The 22,166-nt window shown below is 36.2% G+C and overlaps 1 protein-coding gene across 1 annotated transcript in view; it reads right to left on the bottom strand.

Moving 5' to 3' along the window:
* Nucleotides 1–22,166, bottom strand: part of IL1RAPL1 (interleukin 1 receptor accessory protein like 1) — a 722,800-nt gene that overhangs the window by 599,520 nt on the left and 101,114 nt on the right. The window contains exons 3-4 of the mRNA XM_064278411.1: nt 18,771–18,957; nt 15,504–15,657 (exon numbers count right to left, since the gene is read on the bottom strand). Of these exons, the coding sequence (XP_064134481.1) occupies nt 15,504–15,657; nt 18,771–18,957 (341 nt within the window). The remainder of the gene's footprint in view (nt 1–15,503; nt 15,658–18,770; nt 18,958–22,166) is intronic.

Genomic DNA, 22,166 nt, shown 5'->3' with positions numbered 1-22,166 from the left:
CCATATATCCAATAAAAATCTAGTAACACAAATATATATAAAACTTCAACAACTTAACAACAAAAAGACAAATAGCCCAATCATAAAATGGGTGAAGGACTTGAACAGACATTTCACCAAAGAAGACATTCAAATGGCCACAAACACATGAAAAGATGCTCAGTGTCATTAGCCATCCAGCCCACCCCAGCCCATTGCCGTCGAGTTGATTCCGACTCATGGCGAACCTATCGGGCAAAATAGAACTGCCCCATAGAGTTCCCAAGGAGTGCCTGGTGGATTCAAACTGCTGACATTTTGGTAGGCAGCTGTAGCTCTTAACTACTACCCCACCAGGGTACAGGTGGCTTGAAATTGGACCCAACAGCAGAACTTCATACTCAATCAAGGCAGTTCTTGGGACCAGTCTCTCCTTTATCCTGAGAAATTTGTTCTTTCCACAAGCTAACCTTGCCTCTCTTTGACCATCCATCCCATATTCTCTTCTCAGCCAACTAATAGTCTCTATTTGCTCATGATTTGTCTTCCTTCATAACTTTATCATGACATTTACCAAAGCCACTCTCTTCTGTGGTGAATGTTACAGTAGTGATTAAGAGCAGAGAGATGCAAATCAAAACCACAATGAAATACCATTTCACTCCTTCCACGATGGCTAAGATTAAAAAAAAAAAAGAAAAGAATTGCAGAAAATAACAAATATTGCTGAGGATGTGGCAAAATTGGAGCCCTTACCAATTGCTGGTGAGAAAGCAAAATGGTACAGCCATTGTGGAAAACAGTGTGGTGGTTCCTAAAAAAAAAAACTAAAAATAGAACTACTATATAATCCAGCAATTCCTCTCCTAGGTATATACCCAAAAGACTTGAAAGCAAAGACTTGTACACCAATGTTCATTGCAGCACTATTCACAATAAACAAAAGGTGAAAACAACTTAAATGCTCATCAACAAATGAATGGATAAACAAAATATGGTACATACATACAATGGAGTACTACTCAGCCAGTAGGAGAAATGAAATCTTGATACATGCTACAATATGGATGGAGCTGGAAGACACTATACTTAGTGAAACAAGCCAATCATGAAAGGACAAATATTGTGTGACCTCACTTACATAAAAAGACAAGAAAAGGCAAATATATACAGAACAAAGTTTATTAGTGGTTACCAGGGGTGAGAGGGAGGGGGAAAAAGGAAGTTAACGGTGATGAAAATATTACATTGATTAAGGGTAGAGTTGCACAGCCGGTTATTGTAATTACTGTCAATAAGTTGTACACCTATAAAAAGTTGAATTGGCAAAAGTTGTGTGATAGACATATTTACAACAATGACAGAAAAAAAAAAGTAGCTGCTGAGTTTGCTTATGTACAACCAAAAACCTCACGGGATTCGGTTTCTTGGTTTGGAGGTTTAGGGTCAGGGTTTCATGGGACATCCCAGCTAATAGCCTAAAAACGTGTTCAGTGCTTCTGTTCTACCTCCTAGTTTGATGCGTATTGCCTGCCTTAAAAGCTTCCAAGCAGCCATCCAAAGCACAACAATTGGTCTGTATTCACCCGGAACAACAGAGAAAGGAAAGTTGGGAACAGAAGGAGGATATGGAATCTGTGGCTAATTGCCTCCATGAACAACTGCCTCCTTTGCCATGAGACGAGAAGAGCTGGATGGTGCCCATCTACCATTACTGAACATTTTGATTCAAGTTTCCATAGAAGAATCCTGATCAAAAGGGGGAAATGCAGAATTTAAAATTCTCATGGAGTTCAGACTTGGTGGAGCCATGAAAGTTGGGTGAACCTCTGAAACTATTGCCCTGAGATAATCCTTAAAGCTTAAACTAAAAATATCCCCTGAAGTCATCTTAAAACCTAACAGTAGTTTAGCTTCAGTAGTAAAAAAGGTCTGCCTTGAGTATTATGCTATTTTAAGAACTATGTATAAGAAATCAAATGGAAAACAGCAACTGGAAAGCTTAGATAGGAACCCGTAGGGGGCAGTGAGTTTATGTTAATGAGGGAAGAACAACTCAGAAAATGAGGGTGAGAATGGTTAACCATACAACTTGAATGATGTAAACAGTGTCACTAAATGGCACATGTAGTAACTGTCAAATTGGTGTATGTTTTGCTGTGCGTATTCTCAACAACAACAAAATAAATAAAATTATATATTAAAAAAAAAAGGTCAGGGTGGGGAGTGCTGCTGGCCATAGTACTGTTCCTAATATTTATGCTCTCACACACACAAAAAAAAAAAAAATTTTTTTTAGCACCAAAAAATAGAAGCTTTATTTTCGATTTTTTAAAATAACACCCGTCATTTTAAGCATAGTTAATTTATAGGCTGTATCTACGAATTCTGGTATCTGGCATTCTTAAGGGTCCTAGCCTACTCTGTATTTTGTCTGCATACACTTTCTCATGGCTAAATGTGTTCATTTTTTGTCTTGCAATCTTCAGTAAAGTTTCATTCATGGGAATCTTGTGTTGAGGTTGTTGTCTCTCCAGAAAAGTCTTGCATTACACTTACTATCCAGAAATCTTACCAGCCTGGCACCGTTTTTATGTTAATTTTTTTTACTTAAGCGTTTTCAGGCCACAGGTCCCCTGGCCGTTGAGTCGATTCTGACTCATAGCGACCCTACAGGATGGAGTAGAACTGCCCCATAGGGTTTCCAAGGAGCGCTTGATGGATTCAGACTGCTGACCTTTTGGTTAGTAGGTGAGCTCTTAATCACTGCTCCACCAGGGTTCCAGGAATGGTATAAATTCAAACACTCAAACCCACAAGACTATGGATTAATAGAATACTTACAGGAAAAAAAAAAAAAATGAAGTGCTCAGACCATGGCACGAAAACTTGCTTTTCTTCTTTCTGTCCCAGTGATCTTTTCCCAGTTCACTTTCATGCTAGCCCTTCTGGAGACCTTACTTTATGTGAGGTCTTCAGTCCAACTCCCCACCTTTGAAAGTTTAAGTCTTAGTCTCATCTCCCCATGTAACTATTAGAAACCAAGCTCTTGGTTGCTAACAATGACACCCCTGACAGTCCTCTGCCTATCCCCACTCCATGATGGCCTCAGAGTCAGGTTCTTTTAACTGCTCTAGTTTTTATTTTCCTCTTTCTTTTTGGCTCTTGAGATTTTGTTTGTTTTTAACTTTCTTGCAAGCTCAGCTATGCATTTAAAAGGCACATGTCTTAGTTTCTTAGTGCTGCTATAACAGAAATACCACTAGTAGGTGGCTTTAACAAACAGAAATTTATTTTCTCACAATTTAGGAGGCTGTTATTGTTGTTAGGTGCCATCGAGTCAATTTCAACTCCTAGCTACTCCATGTGACAGAGTAGAACTTCCCCATAGAGTTTTCTAGGCTGTAATCATTGTGAGTGAAGATTTCTAGGTCTTTCTCCTGCAGAGCCTCTGTGTGGGTTCAAAATGTCAACCTTTCAGTTAGCTAAGTAGAAGGCTAGAAGTCAAAATTCAGGGCACTGGCTATAGGGGAAGGCTTTCTCTCTCTGTGGGCTCTGAGGGAAGGTCCTTGTCTGTTTTCAGCTTCTGTTGCTGGGTTCCTTGGTGATCTTTTCAAGTGGCCTGGCATCTGTCTTCTTCCATCTATGCTTACTAGCTTCTGTGCCTAATCTGCTCCTTTTATCAAAAGCGATTGGTTTAGGACACACCTCACACTGATATGACCTCATCATTATAACAAAGAAAACCTTATTCCCAAATGGGATTACATGCACAGGTATAGGGATTAGGATTTCAACACATATTTTGGGGGGAGGGGACACAATTCAATCTGTAACAGTATGTTTATTCTATTTTATCTAGCATTCTTGGTTTCATGGCAGGGAAGGGAGACATCTAATCTAGCATATTTCCAGAAATAAATTTCCGTTGTTTTCTCAAATCCAGAGGACTGTATGAAGTGGACAATGAGAAAATTGCTTATTTTCAGGTGCAATTTATGAAATCTACTAGGAGATTACCAAGTACTTATCAAGCACTTGAAAAATTGTAAAGGGTAAATAAATTGAAGTTATATAGATTAAATGAGTCATTAAAAATGAGAATTTAGAAACAATCTGGCACATAGCAAATACCCAGTAAGTGTTAACCATTCTCATTACTAACACTTATTATTGCTTATGTTAAAGGAAATAATGCAAATAAATGATGTCTTCCCCATGGCCAGAAATGGCACATTCCAGACTAGTTTAAATATCTATATGCTTATATATACATATATATTTCTGTTTAATAATAAAAAACATGCTTTTTATTCAAAATTACCACATCTTGACATTAAATCTTTTCTTGACTCATACGTTTTTGGATAACTCATTCAATACAGTAGTCTCCCCTTATCCACAGGGGATATGTTCCAAGACCCCCAGTGGATGCCTGAAACTTCAAATAGTACTGAACCCTATTTCTTTCCTTGTTAAATGGAGAACTTTCTTTCACGTTTTCTCTTAAAGGAAGCACTTTAAGGCTTCTCTTGGCATATTGGAATTGCCAGCATGACTATTCTTGTGTTTCGGGGCCACCATTAACTAAAATAAGGATTACTTGAAAACAAACACTGTGATACCATGGACAGTCAATCTTATAGATAACTGAGGTGGCTAAGCGACTAAGGGGCGGGTAGTTTATACAGGTGGGTACTCTGGACAAAGGGATGATTCATATCCTGGGTGGTACGGAGCAGGACTATGAAATTTCATCAAGCTATTCAGAATGGCACACAATTTAAAAGTTACGAATTGTTTATTTCTGAAATTTTCCATTTATTATTTTGGACCACGGGTAACTGAAACCAAGGATAGTGAAACCTTGGGTAATGGGGGACTACTGTATATGGAGAGACTAAACAATAAATTAAGGTAATTTGTGTCCGTTGTTTCAGTAGAATTTCCATTAGAAATTACTCATGAGACAGATCTTTTGCTCTAGGGATTGAACTCTAACTCAGAATTAGTCAAATTGATTAAACTCAGTTTCAATGTACTGATCAGCTTGATTCTCTTTTAATTTAAAAAATAGAATTAATGTAAATGGTCCTTGAATTGCAAAATATGACATATTTACTTATAAAAATAACTAAGACTGAAATATGCTCCATTTAATAGAAACTATATTCTGTCCTATAGGGTCGCTATGAGTCGGAATCGACTCGACGGCACTGGGCTTACTGGATTATCATGATGGTTGTTGGGGCATCAGGTTTGGCATGTTACCAGACAGAGAAATTAATGTCTGGAAAGATATGTCCTATTATCAATTTCATCAATTCTTGTTAAGTTATAGTCAGTAAAGAACACTTGAATTTATGAAGTAAATCAAAAAATGGTTCCTTAAAAAAGGAGATAAAAGTTACCAGTTTTGAAAGAGAGAAAAAAATAGAGGTAATCACTCCACCCCCCTCAGGCTAGACCACAAATATACCATTTAATTACATCAGTGGCAGAAGGATTAAAGGTCTCATAGTAAAATGTGTTTCAGTTGAACTTCAATAATAAATCTTCCATAGCGATCAGCAGAGCTAATATGAAAACTACAAAGCCTTGCTATTAATTTATCCAGTGGAGTAAATTATAGAATGAAGTCCAGGAAATTAAATTTTATTCCTAAATTTGTCACCATGATGTTTCGTGACCTCAATAAAGCCACTTAACCTTTCTTTGCCTTGGCTTCCTCATCCATAAACAGAGGAGGTGGATGTCCTTTTGTGAGCGTAAATTCAGCCTATGGTTGATTGAAAGTAGTTTAAACATACTGCTACCTTAACTCTGTTAAAAATATTAGATCAAGTATTAAAATGCTACTAAAACCATCACGTTCTTGTAGCAAGCCCCTCATTCTTTTTACTACCTTCAGGTCAGTTTTCCTTTTCTCACTTGCTTACTGACTAAAGCATTATTCTTGCTCATTCTTACATTAAACTGGGAAAAAATTTCCTCATATAACTTTTTCACCATCTGTTCTCTTACCATCAGTTCACTACTCTATGCTCCAGTTCTAGAAATTAAATGGCTTTTCAACTGATCAGACTCATATGTAAATTTTATGATGGAAATATGGTTATTATTTTATTTTGAATCTTTATTTTTACAATTACAGGAAAATGTTTTGACCTAAAGGGAAATAGACAAAAGTGATAAACATATAATTTAATTAATGTTACTAAAAAATATACATATAGTGTTTATTCCTTTTTTCTTAGACCTAACATCCAAAAATATGCACCATAACTATTGTCTATTTTTTTAATCTGGATAGTTCATACTGTAAGAATAGCAAACTGGTCTAATTTAGTTTGGGATTACTAAATCTCTGATGGACCACCTCTGGACATGAGATTTTCCCCATACTCACATTCCTACAAATAATCCGGCATAGGATTAAGGTTAAAGTTATAGTCTGGGTGTGAGTTAGAGTTCTGTCCAAGGACACCTAGGATATGACAATTTATATCAACACAAATGTGAATCTTTTCACATTTTTAATTAGCAATATTGAAGTACAGAAAATTATGTAACCTACAACAGAATTTTATGATAAACAAATCACAGTTTATAATCTTTAACAGAAATAGTAAACTTAAAAGAAGTAATGGGCATCTGCTTTTTATGTTCCTTAGAATATTCTTCACTTTGTTTTGGAACCTCAAATTTCCTTTCGGATACGACTCCTCCCCTTCTTTCAGTCCATGTAGTAGGGTTGGCACATGACCCAAACCAGCCTGAACAGAATATTCCATTCCCCTGGATGCAGGGATTGTCTTAGGAATGGTTGTATGATCTGATCCAGGACTATAACAACTACAGATGGAGATTTTTTTTCTCATGTTATCACTAACGGTCCTACCTTGGCTGGAGTGTGTAAGCTGGTAAAATACAGCCTGGTTATGGTCCATTACATAATTGGAAATTTTGGAGAAGACCTGGAGGATGGCATAGGTCACAAATGGAAGGAAGAAAAGGCTGAGACCTGAAATTATTTGAAACCCTGGATGCAACCATGCCTGAAAATTTCATTTCGATTATGTGAATCGGTAAATTTCATTTTTTTAAAGCCAACTGGAAATACGTTTTTGTTACTTGTAATTAAAAACCTCAAATAGCAGAAATGTTTTTAATTGAAATATACTCTAGAAACTCCTGATTTCTCATAGTGATGTCAATCAAAGCAAAGTCTACGATAGGTCATTAAATAGATAATATTGTTCATTTAGAAAAGGATACAGCAAACCCTAGTTGTGCACAAGATGAAGAAATGTAAGTTCAACCAACGAAGGGATCATTTCTAGCATATATAAAGAACCGCTATGGTGGGGCAGTGCTTAAGAGCTCAGCTGCTAACCAAAAGGTTTGCAGTTTGAATCCACCAGCTGCTCCTTGGAAAGCCTATGGGGCAGTTCTACTCTGTCTTGTAGGGTTGCTACCCAGACGGTCGGCAGTTCGAATCTGCCAGGCGCTCCTTGGAAACTCTATGGGTAGGGTTGCTATAAGTCAGAATTAGCTCATTAGCAATGGGTTTGGGGTTTGTTTTGTTTTTATATGTATAAAACAGGAAAAAAATGAGCAAAAGCCTTGGATAATCACTTTATAAAAGAGCAATCTAAATGAATAATAAACATGTGCATAGATGCTCAACTTCATTAGTAATGAGGGAAATGTGATACCACAATATACCCATCAAATAGGCAAATGCGTGCTAAAAGTTGGCAAGATCAGAATAACAGAAATATTTATACGCCACTGGTAAGAATCTATATTGGTGCAAACACTTTGGAAAAGAATTAACAATGTCTAGTAAATTTGAAAATATATATACTCTATTTTTTATATGAACCAGTGAATCTACAACTAGGTAAAAATTCCACAGAAATGCATGTCCTAAGATACACACACACACACACTCACACACACACACACACACACACTAGGTGATTAATGGCAGCATTAATAATATTAGCCAAAAAATCAAACAGCACCAAACATCTATCAACAAACGATGGGCTATTCATATACTGAAATACTAAAGTATAAGAGTAGTGAATAAAGTACAGATAAATGGAGTAACATGGATGGAGATTTTAAAAATAATTTGAGTTGAAGAAGCCAGACATGATAGAATAATATACCATGTGTGTCTATATTTATGTTCCAAAAACAGGCAAACTTTAATTATCTTAGGCATGCACTATTAGCTAGCACAACTTTAAGAAGACATAAACAAAAATACCATAAAAATCACGATGGTGGGACCCATTAGTGGGGTGGAAGGGGTTTATTATCATAAAGACACAAAAGGAGGTTCTGTGGTACATACACTGTTCTGTTTCTTCACCTAGTGGGGTTCATTTGACAACATGCTAAGTAGCTGCACGTTTATATTTGATACACCTTGTTAAAGTCGGAATCGACTTGACAGCAACGGGTTTTTTTTTTTTTTTTTTTTTGGTGGTTAAAGTTCACTATCAAATGAAAAGAAAAAAAGTGAGGAAATATGGGCAGGATTCTTGGTTTCTTAGTGGGATTTTAAAAAAATACCTAAAGAGAGGTAAATTACACATTTCTGAAAAGATAGAAAAATAGAAAGGCATATTACACAGTATTATACAGTTTTATTGAATATAACATTTTTAACAACAACTTCAATCAAAACAGAGATATCGTCCAGTAAAAATCTACTGACTTTTGTCCAGAAAGAGAAGATAATATGGTGGAAAACAGAATCAAGAATAAAACTGATCTTGATGGAATAAAATATTAAAAATTAACGTGAAGCAGCTTAATGCATTCCTGCATTTGTATCCAAAAGTTCAAGTGCAGATAGGCACTTGACGTAACAGTTAATATAATGAAGGTGATGTTATTTATATTATTTAACTTAAAAGAACAAAAAACAAACCATTTGCCATCAAGCCGATTCTGACTCATAGCGACCCTATAGAACAGAGTAGAATTGCCTCATAGCTGGTGGAATCGATCCGTTGACCTTTTGGTTAACAGCCAATCTCTTAACCACTGTTCCACCAGGGCTCCATGTAACTTAAAGCTCAATGTAAAGCAGCAATATGATATAGGAAATTAAAAGGTTAATGTAATACTCGGTAGTATTAACAAAAGTGGAGTGTGGGACCTGGATTGAGAGAGTTATTCACTCCACTATTTTTTATACTTTTCAGGTGACAAGGGTATTATTTTGCCTAATTGTAAACATAATTAAAGCTGTTGTTGCTGTTAGGCATCATCGAGTCAGTTCCGACTCAGCCACCCGATGTACAACAGAAAGAAACGTTGCCCAGTCCTGCACCATCCTCACAACTGTTGCTGTGTTTGAGCCCATGGTTGCAGCCACTGTGTCAATCCATTTCCTTTTTCGATGACCCTCTTTTTTGATGACCCTCTCTTTTACAAAGTGTGACACCAGTTAAGAGCAATTGTTTAAACTGGAACATGTTCATGACAGTGACTTAATTCTTTCAAGGACGCACATCTGTTGAGTGAGAGTGACTACAATTGGTCAGACATTATGTGAGATTCTCATTTGGGTTGAGAACTCGAAATTGAAAATGACATTGTCACTTTCTGTTTCAGCTCCCACATGTTGGAAAGCCTGTAAGTCATCACTTCCATTGTTACCACAAAAAAGAAAAAAAAAAAAAAACTGGACAAACTGAAAACCAAAAACATAGTCTTACCATACTATCTAGCAATCACACTCCTAGGCATTCCCTCAACTGATTTGAAAACCTACACCCACACAAAATCCTACATGTGCAACTTTATTCATAATCTCCAAACTGGAAGCAACCAAGATGTCGCAAGCTGTGGTACACCCATACAATGAAATATTATTCAGTGATAAAAAGAAAGGAGCTGTCAAGTCATGAAAAGACATGAATGAATCTTAAATGGACATTGCTAACTGAAAGCAGCCAGTCTGAAGAGGCTAAATACTGTATGATGTCAATTATATGACATTTTGAAAAAAAGCAAAACAATTGTTATGGTAAAAGATCAGAGGTTGCCAGGGGTTTGGGAGGAAGAGGGGAAAATGGAAAGAAGGGGATTTTCATTGGAAGTGAAACTATTCTGTATGATACTGTAATGATGGATATGTTACACTATTCATTTGTTAAAACCTGTAAAAGTTTACAGCACAAAGAGTGAACCTTAATGTATGCAAATTAAAAAAATCATTTAGGAGATTGAGGAGTTCCACAATGAAATGCAGAATGTAACAAAACATTCTAACTATATTACTTCACAGACATAATATTAAAAAAAAAACAGAAGTAAACAAATAACTCACTGAAGAAGGGAGTTGGGGGGGAGGATGCTGACTTAAGCAACTTTGGAAATGGGTGGAATCTCTAAGACTAAAGACAAAAAAAATGTACATAACACTGTACTCTAGTTGACAAAATTTTTTCCCATGGTGGTAGAGGTTAACAGTTCTGATATTGCTATATATGTGTACTGGAATGGAACGACTAAGTAAATTGATGGTGGATTATGGGACCCAGGTTTCGCACTGTTGGAGTGGGAGGCTATAGATAAGCAAGAGGAAGAGACTAGAATGATCCATGCCATAATTGATCACAATTGGAGACATCAGTATGAACTCATGTTTAGATTATTATAGATATTGATGGTTACACATAGACATATTTACAGATTTGTGTATATGTATGGGTTAGTATTTTAAAAATGATAAGGCTATGTCAAAGGGACACAGGAACTAACTGGAAGAGCTCCCAATAGCCAAACCTGGAACAATCTGAACAACAAAATAAAAATATAAAAGAAAGATCCATGACTTCATTGGTATAAATAAATGATTGAATAAATGTATGTAGGAGAATAGACAAATTTCTGTGCAGAAGAATTTCAAATAATTGATATGGATACCCTGCCTTCAAAGACGTAGAACTTTACTCCTTAAGTGTGAGCTGCTCGGAGTGACTTCCTTCCAAAGAGTAAGGTAACAAAAGAGGAAAAATTAGTACAGGCAGTCCCTAGGATACGAACGAAATCCTTTCTTAAGTGTGTCTTTAAGAATTTGTAGGTAAGTCGGAAGAGGCACATACAGTTCTTATTTAGCTTCACTTTCGTGCCAGAAAAGGCTTGAAGTCTTTTCAATGTCTTAAAACTGCACATGCAGCAAGTGAAGGTGATTGTGACGAAGAATTTATTGCCAGTAGGGGTTGGTTCGATCATTTCAAAGTGAGGGCAAATTTACATAAAGTTCAAGGGCAAGTACGAGTTGTCCATATGTCGGACGTTCATAGCCCAGGGACTTACTGTAATTTTATAGTGGAGAAACCTGACAAAACACAACCTCAGACAGGTGATCATGTGATATATTGTGATATATCTATGTGATATATTGTGATACCTCTGTGGCCTTCCTCTGAAGAACACAAACCCCAGTCTAATCACAAACACCTCAGACAAATCCCAGCTGAGGGGCATTCTACAAAATACCTGACTAGTACGCCTCAACACTGTCAAGACCATCAAAAACAAGGAAAGTCTGAGAACTGTCACTGACAAGAAGAGCCAAAGGAGACATGACAACAAAATGTAATGTGCCATCCTAGAACTGAGGAAGAACATTAGCGAAGACTGAAGGAAATCTGAATAAAGTATAGACTTTAATTAATAATAATGAATTAATATTAGTTCATTAATTACAACATATGTAACATATTAATATAAGAAGTTAAAAAATAGAGGAAACTGGGTATGAGGTGTATGAGGTATATGAGTTCTCTCGGCACTATCTTTGCAATTTTTCTGTAAATCTAAAATAAAAAGTTTATTAAAAAATATTTTACCCTTGACTCCAAGAAGTGCATATTCTGGTGGAAAAAAGAGGACTGGCCATCAACAGTTAAAATGCAATGTGGTAAATACTGAAATAGGGATACTAAAAAGCGCTATGGAGGCATGAAGGATTACATGCCTCAAAAAGAAAGTAACACTTGAGCTGCACCTTGAAGGAAGAGTAAAAATCAACCCTGTGACAATGAGGAGAAAAAAAAAAAAAAAAACATTCCAGAGAGAACAGCATGGGTACGGGATCAGAGGCAGGATATTTGGGGAAGAGTAAAAACTTTGGCATTGCTGAGGCTTACAGCAAAGGGCAAAGGCTAGAGATAAGGCTGAAGCATCTTACATTCAAAACAAAACAAATGTTTAAAAGGTACCAAAACTGCTGGGCAGGTTTATTATTCCTTTCATTGTGCTGGAGCCCTGGTGGTACAGTGGTTAAGAGCTCTGCTGCTCACCAAAAGGTCAGCAGTTTGAAGCCACCAGCCACTCCTCGGAAACCGTATGGGGCAGTTCTTCTTGATCCTATAGGGTTACTATGAGTCGGAATTGACTCGACAGCAGTGGGTTTGGTTTTGGTTTTTCATTGTGATGCGTTTTCTGAACCACTACTTTGCTTACTTAGAAACACACAGTTTTGATAAGCTCCCAATATTGCCTGCACATTTAGTCACCTTATTTAGCCAGAAATTCCCTAATCTCATCACATACAGGCCTCTTTTTTTTCTTTTAAAGAAAATTCTAACACACTACAAAATATTTGTTTATTATCTGCTAAGGCATTTCCACGAAAAATAAATGGTATCACACTTTGCGTAATATTTACATTGAATGCAACATGATAATGACATACAAAAAAACAAGCTATAAAATAGGGATTCATTGGTATCCAGAGAACAGCACACATTTGTTGCTTTACTGAGGGATATAATTCGGATTCTAAGAATTGTTCTTTCATTTGGCCACAGGCAAAGTAAATGTGTTCAAGTGTCACTTCATTTAAAATAATGTTAAGCACAAAAAAATCTTGTCCATTGATCTGTTAATACCTAAAATGCATTTTAATAATACCATTTTTAATTTTAGGGCATGCAGCTCTCTTACTCACCCAAGATTGCATATACAATGTAATTTTGCTTGATCATTTCTTTGCCCAATTCATTGTCACAGGTAAGACTAGGTATGCTAGAAGTATTCATGCTAATTAGTTGAATGAAAACTTTTACTAACTTCCACTTGGGTATCAAAAAATAATCATGTCTCTCTTTCCTATGAGGAGCCCTGGCAGTGCAGTGGTTAAGAACTATGGCTGCTAACCAAAAGGTCAGCAGTTCAAATCCACCCGCAGCTCATTGGAAACCCTATGGAGCAGTTCTACCCTGTCCTATAGGGTTGCTATGAGTTGGAATGGACTCGATGGCAACCGGTTTTTTTTTTTTTTTTCCTATGAAGAAAAGGAGATGCTTTTAGAGAAATGAAGCTTAGAAAAGTGTAGTCGACCTGGGCAGCATTTAGGAGAAAAAGAGTTCTAGTCTTGGTTCTACTAAATAGCCTTAATAAGTCACTTTACCACTTGGGACCGAGTTTCCAATTTCCATGAGATTGTCTTCAATTGTCTCTTACTAGATAATGGTTTAGAATCCTAGTGTTTCTGGGAAGGGAGAAGATGGGCTTACTGTTACAGATTGAATTGTATCCCTCAGAAAGTTATGCTAAAGTCCTAACCCTTGTACCTGTGAATGTGGAAGGAGGGGTTTTCTTTTTTATGTTAATGAGATCCAACTGGAGTAGAGTGGGTTCTAAATCTAATCTCTTCTGAGTGGTGTCTTATACAAACAGCAGAACAGCCACAGACACACAAGGAAGGAGACAGATGCCATGTGAAGATACACCTACAGGCAGCTAAGGAAGGCCAAGAAATGCCTGGGGCTACAGAAGCAGAAAGAGACAAGGATCTTCCTCTAGAACCTACGGAGAGAGAAAGAGCCTAGCCCTGTGGGTGCCTTGAATTTCTATTCCTAGCCTCTGAAACAGTGAAAAAATAAATTTCTGTTCCTTTTTAAAACCACACACTCGTGTATTTTTTTTCTTTTTGGGTTACAGCAGCACTAAGTAACAAAGACACTTACCAAAAATTAATTCTACACTGCAAGGAAAAAAGACTAGAAGTGAATTCTATTTTCTATTAGATCTATTTCCTTTTATATTTTAAAATTCCTACCCCTTAGAAAAGCTACTTCAGTATATACTGAGAGCAAAATAACATTAAATTTCAATGTATATGATAAAGAAAACCCAAATGTAGACAGATACATATATTTTTTTCACCAGCCCATTAAAATGATAGGGAGTAAGAACAATAAAGCATTAATTTTGCTTTTCTATAAAGAAGCCTATTATACATCTAAATCACAAACAACTGTAAATTGTACATACGCCTATGATAGATACAGGCTAAAGACTGACCCTGTGTTTACTATTCAAGTGTCAGTTGTTTACTGGATCCGCTGTTTATCAAAGGCATTACCTGAGAGCCCCTTCTCTGTTTAAATAAATTTTCTTTTAATCAGAATAATTACTATAATTATTATTCATCAAATAAATTCCATCAAGCAGGATGTAGTGGTCAAGCCGAAGTATATCATGATTTTAAGATCAAAAAAGAAAAGTTGATTATTACAAAATATAGTTGAGTACCATGAGACTTCATATACAGAAAAACTATTTTAATTGAATTGATGCCTCTACAGGAATCACTGAGAAGACCCTCTCTCAATAACAACATGAGAAGAATGTCCTTCACCTTCAGATTTTGCCCTTCCTCCCCCTTTTCTCATGGAACCATTTTTAGTGAAGTAGACTATAAAATAAAAAAAGAAAAAGTTACAAATAAAAATGACAAAAAAAGTATGATTGGAATAATTCCGTATTTTGCAAATTGATTTCATACAAATTACCTCATTTGATTCTCACAAAAACTTTTTGAAATAAATAAGGCAAATTTTATCGTCTCCATTTTATACATGAGAAAATGGATGTTCTGAAAATGGTGGAGACTCTATCTAAGCCGCGTGATTAGTGAGTTGTAGATGTATGATTACAGATGGTTTTCTATATTCTGTCTCCTGTCCTTCCACCACAGCAACCAATATCTATTGTCTCTCACATAATTATTTGATTATTCCTGCCATTATGTTATTTTGAAGCTCACAAGGATTATCTGTCAGATTCATAGAGTGATAAAGGAATAAAAGAGAAAAGTAAATTTTTTCTATTTGGAACGAGACAGGAAGACAGACGTATACTTCATATATTCCATATCATCACGCTAGAAAATTGCTTCCGAGAATGATATCACCACAAAATATAAGCATAATTTTCTGAAATTGTCAACTCATTATTTCAAGTACTTTCAAAAGCTAACATTTCTATAATTCCCTGAACATATTCCTTTTCACCTTTCAAATGCATTTCAGTGTTAAGATGATTTAAAAGCCAGAAGGAATAAGTTTCAACTATAAGAATCCACTTAACATTTGGTGAAGCTACTCTTTCGTGTGTAGACAAAATAATGCATGCACAACAGCTAAACTTAACATGGGACTTCCGTTAATTGCGAATGAAATATTGAAGACTGCGATTACCTGTAACAGTTAATTCAGTAGTTCTTCTCACAACAAAGCCTCCATATTTTAATTCACAGGTGTAATTTCCAATGTCATCTTCTCTGACTTCTCTTATAAGCAAGGTACCTCTTTTGAACACAATACTTGGCCTCCATGTTTTTGTCCTACATTCCTACATGAAAAACAAAATTTTGATGGTGCGTATAATAATTGAAACACAGAGCAAAGCGTTTTAATTAACTCAACCAAAAGGTAATAAATTTATATTTTAAAAGGACTAAGGAGTTTTAAATTAATGCTAAAGATTTTCATTCTTTCTTCAAATCTCCAGGAAACCAGGCATATGTATAACTGCAATTTGAAAAGAGTATTTTTAGTAAGAATCACTTTATTAACTTCTATGATTGGTGTCTCTAAATCAGTTGTTTATTAATTACTTACTTCTAAGAATGGGGATCTATGTTAAGATTAATCCTAATATCATTTTTAGAAGCAAATACTTTACATTTGATGATTTTGAAATTAATCATCTTGTTACTGATACCATAAGTATGAAATACATTATTTTAGTAGAAAGTAAAGAAAAAAAAATTAATACTTCTACAGAGGAAAATGCTATTTCAATATTTGAAATATGTTAACACTGCATTTAGAAATAATTCAATTCCTTCATAGCATTTGTATTCTACAATTCATTTAAAAAGCCAAAATTTATATGCAAGGTCTTTACAGTCCCACAAATACACTTTCATTGTTGTTGATGGGCCTACCAAATTATCGTCTTTGAATTAAGCTTTGGATTATAATGATGTTGGCTCAGGAGATTTCTGTTTTTGCCAAGACAGAAGTCCGTTTCCTCTAGCCAGATTTCAAATCAATGGAATGAGGATAAAAAAGCTTTAAACGCTTTGACACTTTTCAGAGGTAATATTATTTCTAAAAAATTTTATTGGTAAATCAAATTTTTGCAGACCATTATTTTGATTATGTGGCTCAATGCCTTTGGGTAACGGGGCGGGGGCAATTATCCAGTTACTTCAGACCAAAATATACATTTTATGTGCTTATATTAGTTGCATAAATTGCCCCTTTTTAAATGATTCAGATACTGACACTTTGAAGATCATATGTATTTGTATTATCACTGCTCTATGCCTTTTAGACAAGGTAAAGATTCATAGTAAGTAAAATATAACGCCCTATTGCATTAGTTTAGAAACAACATGCATTGAATATATCGAACACATATTTAACCAGAGTAACTTTTATGGTTTTCTACTTTAAGAAGCAGTCTTAAAATCTCATCTATTTAGAATCGAGAGGGTAACACCTAAGTCTACAAAAACAATCTGGTATGTTACAAGACTTTAAAATTACACACACACTATATTCCCACAAATCACTCCACTAGTGATGGCCTTTATAACTTAAAGTCAAAATGATTGTGGTGATGGTGGAAGCACCTAAAGGACCAGTGTGAAGTCAGCCATTTTCTTAAACTGAACGTGAGTGAGAGAGAATATATGTGTGTGTGTATATTTAATCTCTCATCTTTCAGACATTTTGAGATGCAGTTTGCAAAAATGAGAAATGACACCCAACTCTTACGAATAACTTATTAAGAACCAACTAAGAAATTGCATTATCTAGAAGGTGAATGTCTACATATAAAAAAAAACCCATATACATATACGTATATATGTATACATATACATATGTCTACATATATGTACTAGAAAAATATTTGTTCTTTTGAGACCTTGGGTCACATACCCTTAACACTTCCCTCCTTTGAAGCAGTCACCAGGGCTTCCTCAGAGTCCGCCTGTGGAAGGCAGACAAGCCACAGAGAATCAAGGGTGGGAAATAAACAATTTTAAAAAGGGGGAAAAAAAAGAGCACACACACAAAACTCTCCAGCCCAGGAACAGAAACCAGTATTGCTAATATCTGAGTGTTGTTTAAGACTGTCTTGGATAGGAAACCAAGGGGAAGGGAGAAAAAAAAAACTTAACAGTTTCCTTGCTGTTCTGAACCCACCATTGCTTCTTATCAAGAATTAAAATTAAGTCTTAGAGAAGAACATTGCTGATTTTGGCAAAAATCCTTAAAAAAATCACAGAAGTTTTGTTTCTTGTTTCATTTCTAACAGGTTCTGCATTCATGAGCAATCCATCATGAGGGCTTACACTATGTATTTTGACATTTGTGGATCTAGTTACTAAGAGTTCCAAAACCCAAACCCACTGCCTTCGAGTCAATTCCAACTCATAGGGACCCTGTAGGACAGAGTAGAACTGCCCCATTGGGTTTTCAAGGCTGTAATCTTTATGGTAGCAGACTGCCACATCTTTCTGTCGCAGAGCGACTGGTGGGTTTGAACTGCCAAGCTTCTGGTTAGCAGCTGAGCACTTCAACCACTTCATCGCCAGGGCTCCTCTACCAAGATGTCCAGTTTCCTATATCCCTACTTCCAGCGAGTTGGACAAAGGAATTTTATACTAGAGATCTTTAAACCATGGATAAAATATTCTAGAGAAACATCCATAGCATCAACGTAGCAACAGTGTGTGTGCCTCTCTCTCTCTCTCTGTATTCTGTATATTCTTGAGTACTTTCAATAACGACATTTTCTTTCTTCTGTGATATAAATAAGCTGAAGTATATGTTCAAATCTGGAACTTTAGTGAAAGCAAATGATGTAATGAGAAGAACAGGGGTTAGATTATTCTCAAATCTAAAATTTCTTGTGGTTTTGAAGAAAGTTACACTCACACTATTTTTATAATATTATACATTTTCATCAGATGTAAATTCTTTAGAAAGTGTGCTTACATTTAAAAGGATTAGAATATGGACAAAGTTACATGTAGTAACATTCAAATAAGAAGTAATGTACCATTTTATCGAAGAGGCAAATCTTTCCTTTCCCTGCTGAGTGGGGACATTTTGGACTGCTAACACGAAGACCTTTGAAGTGAATGCTTAATATATTTTAGCTCCTGAAATTATCAGTCCAGACTGTAATAGACTTGAAAGAATTGTCAATATAGAGAGCATAAACATATAGCTTATTACAACGAACTACCAATACACATATTGACTAAAATTTAGCAGTCACAGGTTCGGAGACTTTAATGACTACTACAACTTGCTGCTGTGTTTTAAGAAGGATGAGCTGAGCTATGTATGTACCACACACATTTAAAATTTTTATCCAATTTTCCCCAGAATAAGATGCACATTAATCTATTTATAGGCAATAAAATCATCCACAGTCCATACCTTGTACCAAAGGATTTCAGGTTCTCTGGTTGGTAGTAAAAAATCCTCTATGTCACGGCACGAAATTTCCTTGCTTTTGCTAAGTTCAGCCTTTTCAAAGTACTTCATCTTAGAATTGTAGCAGAGTCCAGTGTCATTTTCACCCACTGTCAGCGAGATGGATACTTTCATACAGTAAGTGGAGTTTCTGTAACAGAGCAGAATAAATATGGTGGCCTGGTGAGAACAAAAAGAAAGTGCTGCCAAGGCAGTGTGTTTAATTCACTCAAAAGAAGAGAAAAGCAAAAACTCCATTTTATGGTATCTTGGCTTATTGTACACTGCTCTGTCTTGTCGCCCAGCCTAAACAATGTTTGGTCCAGTGAAGCCGACTGCACATTTTTTATTTGCTGAAAAATATGTTTTCTGTTATATACAGGTTAGTCTTGAAAAAATGCTCAATAAAGATTTTTGTATCAAGAAAAATAGAAAACATAAAGGAAGATTTACATCAGGAAGGAAATCAAGCCTGGATTTATGCTAAAATTGGTAAACTTAAAAGAGAAGTAAAAAAATATAACTGACCTATTAAGCATTGAAGCCCTGGTGGTACAGTGGTTAGGAGCTCAGCAGCTAACCAAAAGGTCAGCAGTTAAAACCCACCAGCTGGTCATTGGAAACCCTATGGGGCAGCTCTACTCTGTCCTATAAGGCTGCTGTGAGTCGGAATTGACTCGATGGCAATAGGTTATTAAGCATAAAGGAAAGGCAGAAATAAGGTTGCCCCACTCTCTAATACCAAAAGCATAGGGGTTATCAATGAGTCTGGGTAGAAAACAGTCTTGGATAAAATAATTAAAAAGTCACTATCTCTACCCTTTCTCCATATCCATTTTTTTTTAGGACCTGGACTCTGGATTGTCAGACCACTGAAGCATTCTACTGTGTTATATAAGGACAACACCATCTTGATATGCAGATTTTATAGAATCAGGTCATTAAATCAGTGGCTCATCATTTTCCTTGCTGGTTCTTAAATCAAGTTTACAACTTGGAATAAGTGAGAATAGAAATCATCTTCAGAGAGCCTTTTGGAAGAGTTGGGACCAAAAGAAGTTTCGGGGTAAGTTGCACCATTTCTGTTTGTCTCAGGATATTCAATGAGCACCTACATTGTGTCAGGCACTGTGTTGGACACTGGGAATAAAGAGAAGAATAAAGCATGAGATTCAAAATTGAGCAGAGAACTCATTTGGTAAGTTCCCAAATGTATATTCATGTAGTTGGCCACCAAAGTTCTGGATTTGAATCTCACTGCACCCTATCTCTGCAACTATGGACAATTTATTTAACCCCTCTAAGTCTCAGTTGCAGTGCAGGGACAGAACTTGTCCCAGTATCAAATGAGATACTGAATAGGAATCTGCTTAACCTATTCTAGGCGCTCAGAGATGTTGGCTTTTCCCTGCTCTGTATCTGTACATGTGAACTACAGCTCCCAAGTCCTCCTCCTTATTCAACTAAGATGCTTTGACATTTGAGCAGCTTCTCAATTTAGATTCTAACTTTTGCTTAATGTTGATGTGACACGATGAGATTGGTCAGAAAATAGCTAGGCTATATATTTGGCTTTATAAAACCCAGGCTTTATATTGGGCAAAAAAAAAAAAAAAAACTTCCACAAAATTAGAAGTCTTTTTATCTCTAGATTATTATATTAGCCTATGAGTAGATCTAAAATACTTAATAGGAGAAACCATTGACCATTAAAGTCAACCAGACCATGTGTCTGAGAATTTTGGTGGAATGATATTACATATTTCTCAAGCAGCTTATGGTCTAGGAGAAGAGATAGACGGTAAACAGTTGAAATTCAATGTGATAAGTACAACGAAGGGATATGTATTAATACAGTAGTGTCAAAGAAGGAAACAAGAAGGCTTGATAAGAAACAAAAAATGGTGATAGTGGGTTGCCTTAAAGAATTAGTAAGAATTTGGCAAGAAAGTATATTTCAGGTAACAGTATGTACAAAGACATAAAGGCATGAAACAACTGGTACTTTTAGGTAACTGCAAATAATTTAGAGTATAAAAAAAAATTTAGAGTATAAGGTAGCTACAAATGAACAGCAGGAACTGAGACTGGAAAGGTGAGCTTCAGCCAGACTGAAGGTTGTGTAATTCACTTCAAAGAGTTTGGATTTTATCTTGGGGGACAATGAAATTTGGATCTTGGACTATTCTTTTTTTCTGGTTGTGGTGAGAAAGATGGATTGGACTGGAAGAATGACTAAATGCATTGAGAGGAATTAGAAAGCAACTGTATTCATTTGGAAAAAAGATGGCACCTCCAATGAAGACAGTGCCATTGGGATGGAGAGGAGGGAACATTCAAAAGATATTTAGGGCATAGAGTCAACATGACACAAAAGCGTGAAAGAAAGATCATGAAGACCTTCTCAAATGAGTATATGAGAGAATACTGAACAAGAAACAACTTTGAGAGAAAAGAGGGTGTGTTCAATTTTAACTTGAGCTTGAGATGTCTGTGGGACACCAAAGTGAAAAAAAAAATCGCCTTTGTGTTTGTCAGCAATATTAATTTTACTCCAGTATAAACTAAAGTGGAGCCCTGGTGGCACAGTGGTTAAGAGTTTGGCTGCTAACCAAAAAGGTCTGCAGTTCAAATCCACCAGCCACTCCTTGGAAACCCTACTGGGGCAGTTCTATTCTGTCCTCTACAGGGTCGCTAGGAGTCAGAATTGAATCGATGGCAATAGGTTTATAGACTAAAGCATGCTTTTTCCCAGGATCATTGTAGGATTTTTTTTTCCCAAGAAAATAATTATCTAAGTCAAACCATTACCTATCTTAGGATATATTCAAATGTATGTTTAGGAAATATTATTGGGTGCTCTTTGACTTGACCCTACTTATTTAAAAAAGTCTGTCTGGAATTTGATACAAGAAAAAAAAAACAGTTGCCATTGAGTCTGACTCATAATGACTCCATGTGCTGCATAGTAGAACTGCACTCCTATGACCTTGGAGCCTTAGTAGTACAGTGGTTAAGAGTTTGGCTGCTAACCAAAAGGTTGGCAGCTCGAATCCACCAGCCGCTCCTTGGAAACCCTATGGGGCAGTTCTACTCTGTCCTATAGGGCCGCTCTGAGTCAGAATCCACTCTACGGCAATGGGTTTGGGTGTTTGGTTTTGGACTTTTCGGAAACAGATCACCAAGCCTTTCTTCCAAGGTGCCCCTGGATGGGTTCAAACCACTAACCTTTCACTTAGTAGTCATACACTTAACCGTTTGCACCATGCTGGGATTCCTTTTGATATAAGGACAAACAAAGTCATCAGTAGTTTGGAGAGAAAGAAAACCTATGTTTCACTGTGTGAAAGATTTAAAATT

Source organism: Loxodonta africana, chromosome X (genome assembly GCF_030014295.1).
Source record: "Loxodonta africana isolate mLoxAfr1 chromosome X, mLoxAfr1.hap2, whole genome shotgun sequence".
NCBI lineage: Eukaryota > Metazoa > Chordata > Mammalia > Proboscidea > Elephantidae > Loxodonta > Loxodonta africana.
Note: the sequence above shows the minus strand (reverse complement) of the source record. Positions and strands in the feature narration are given on the sequence as shown.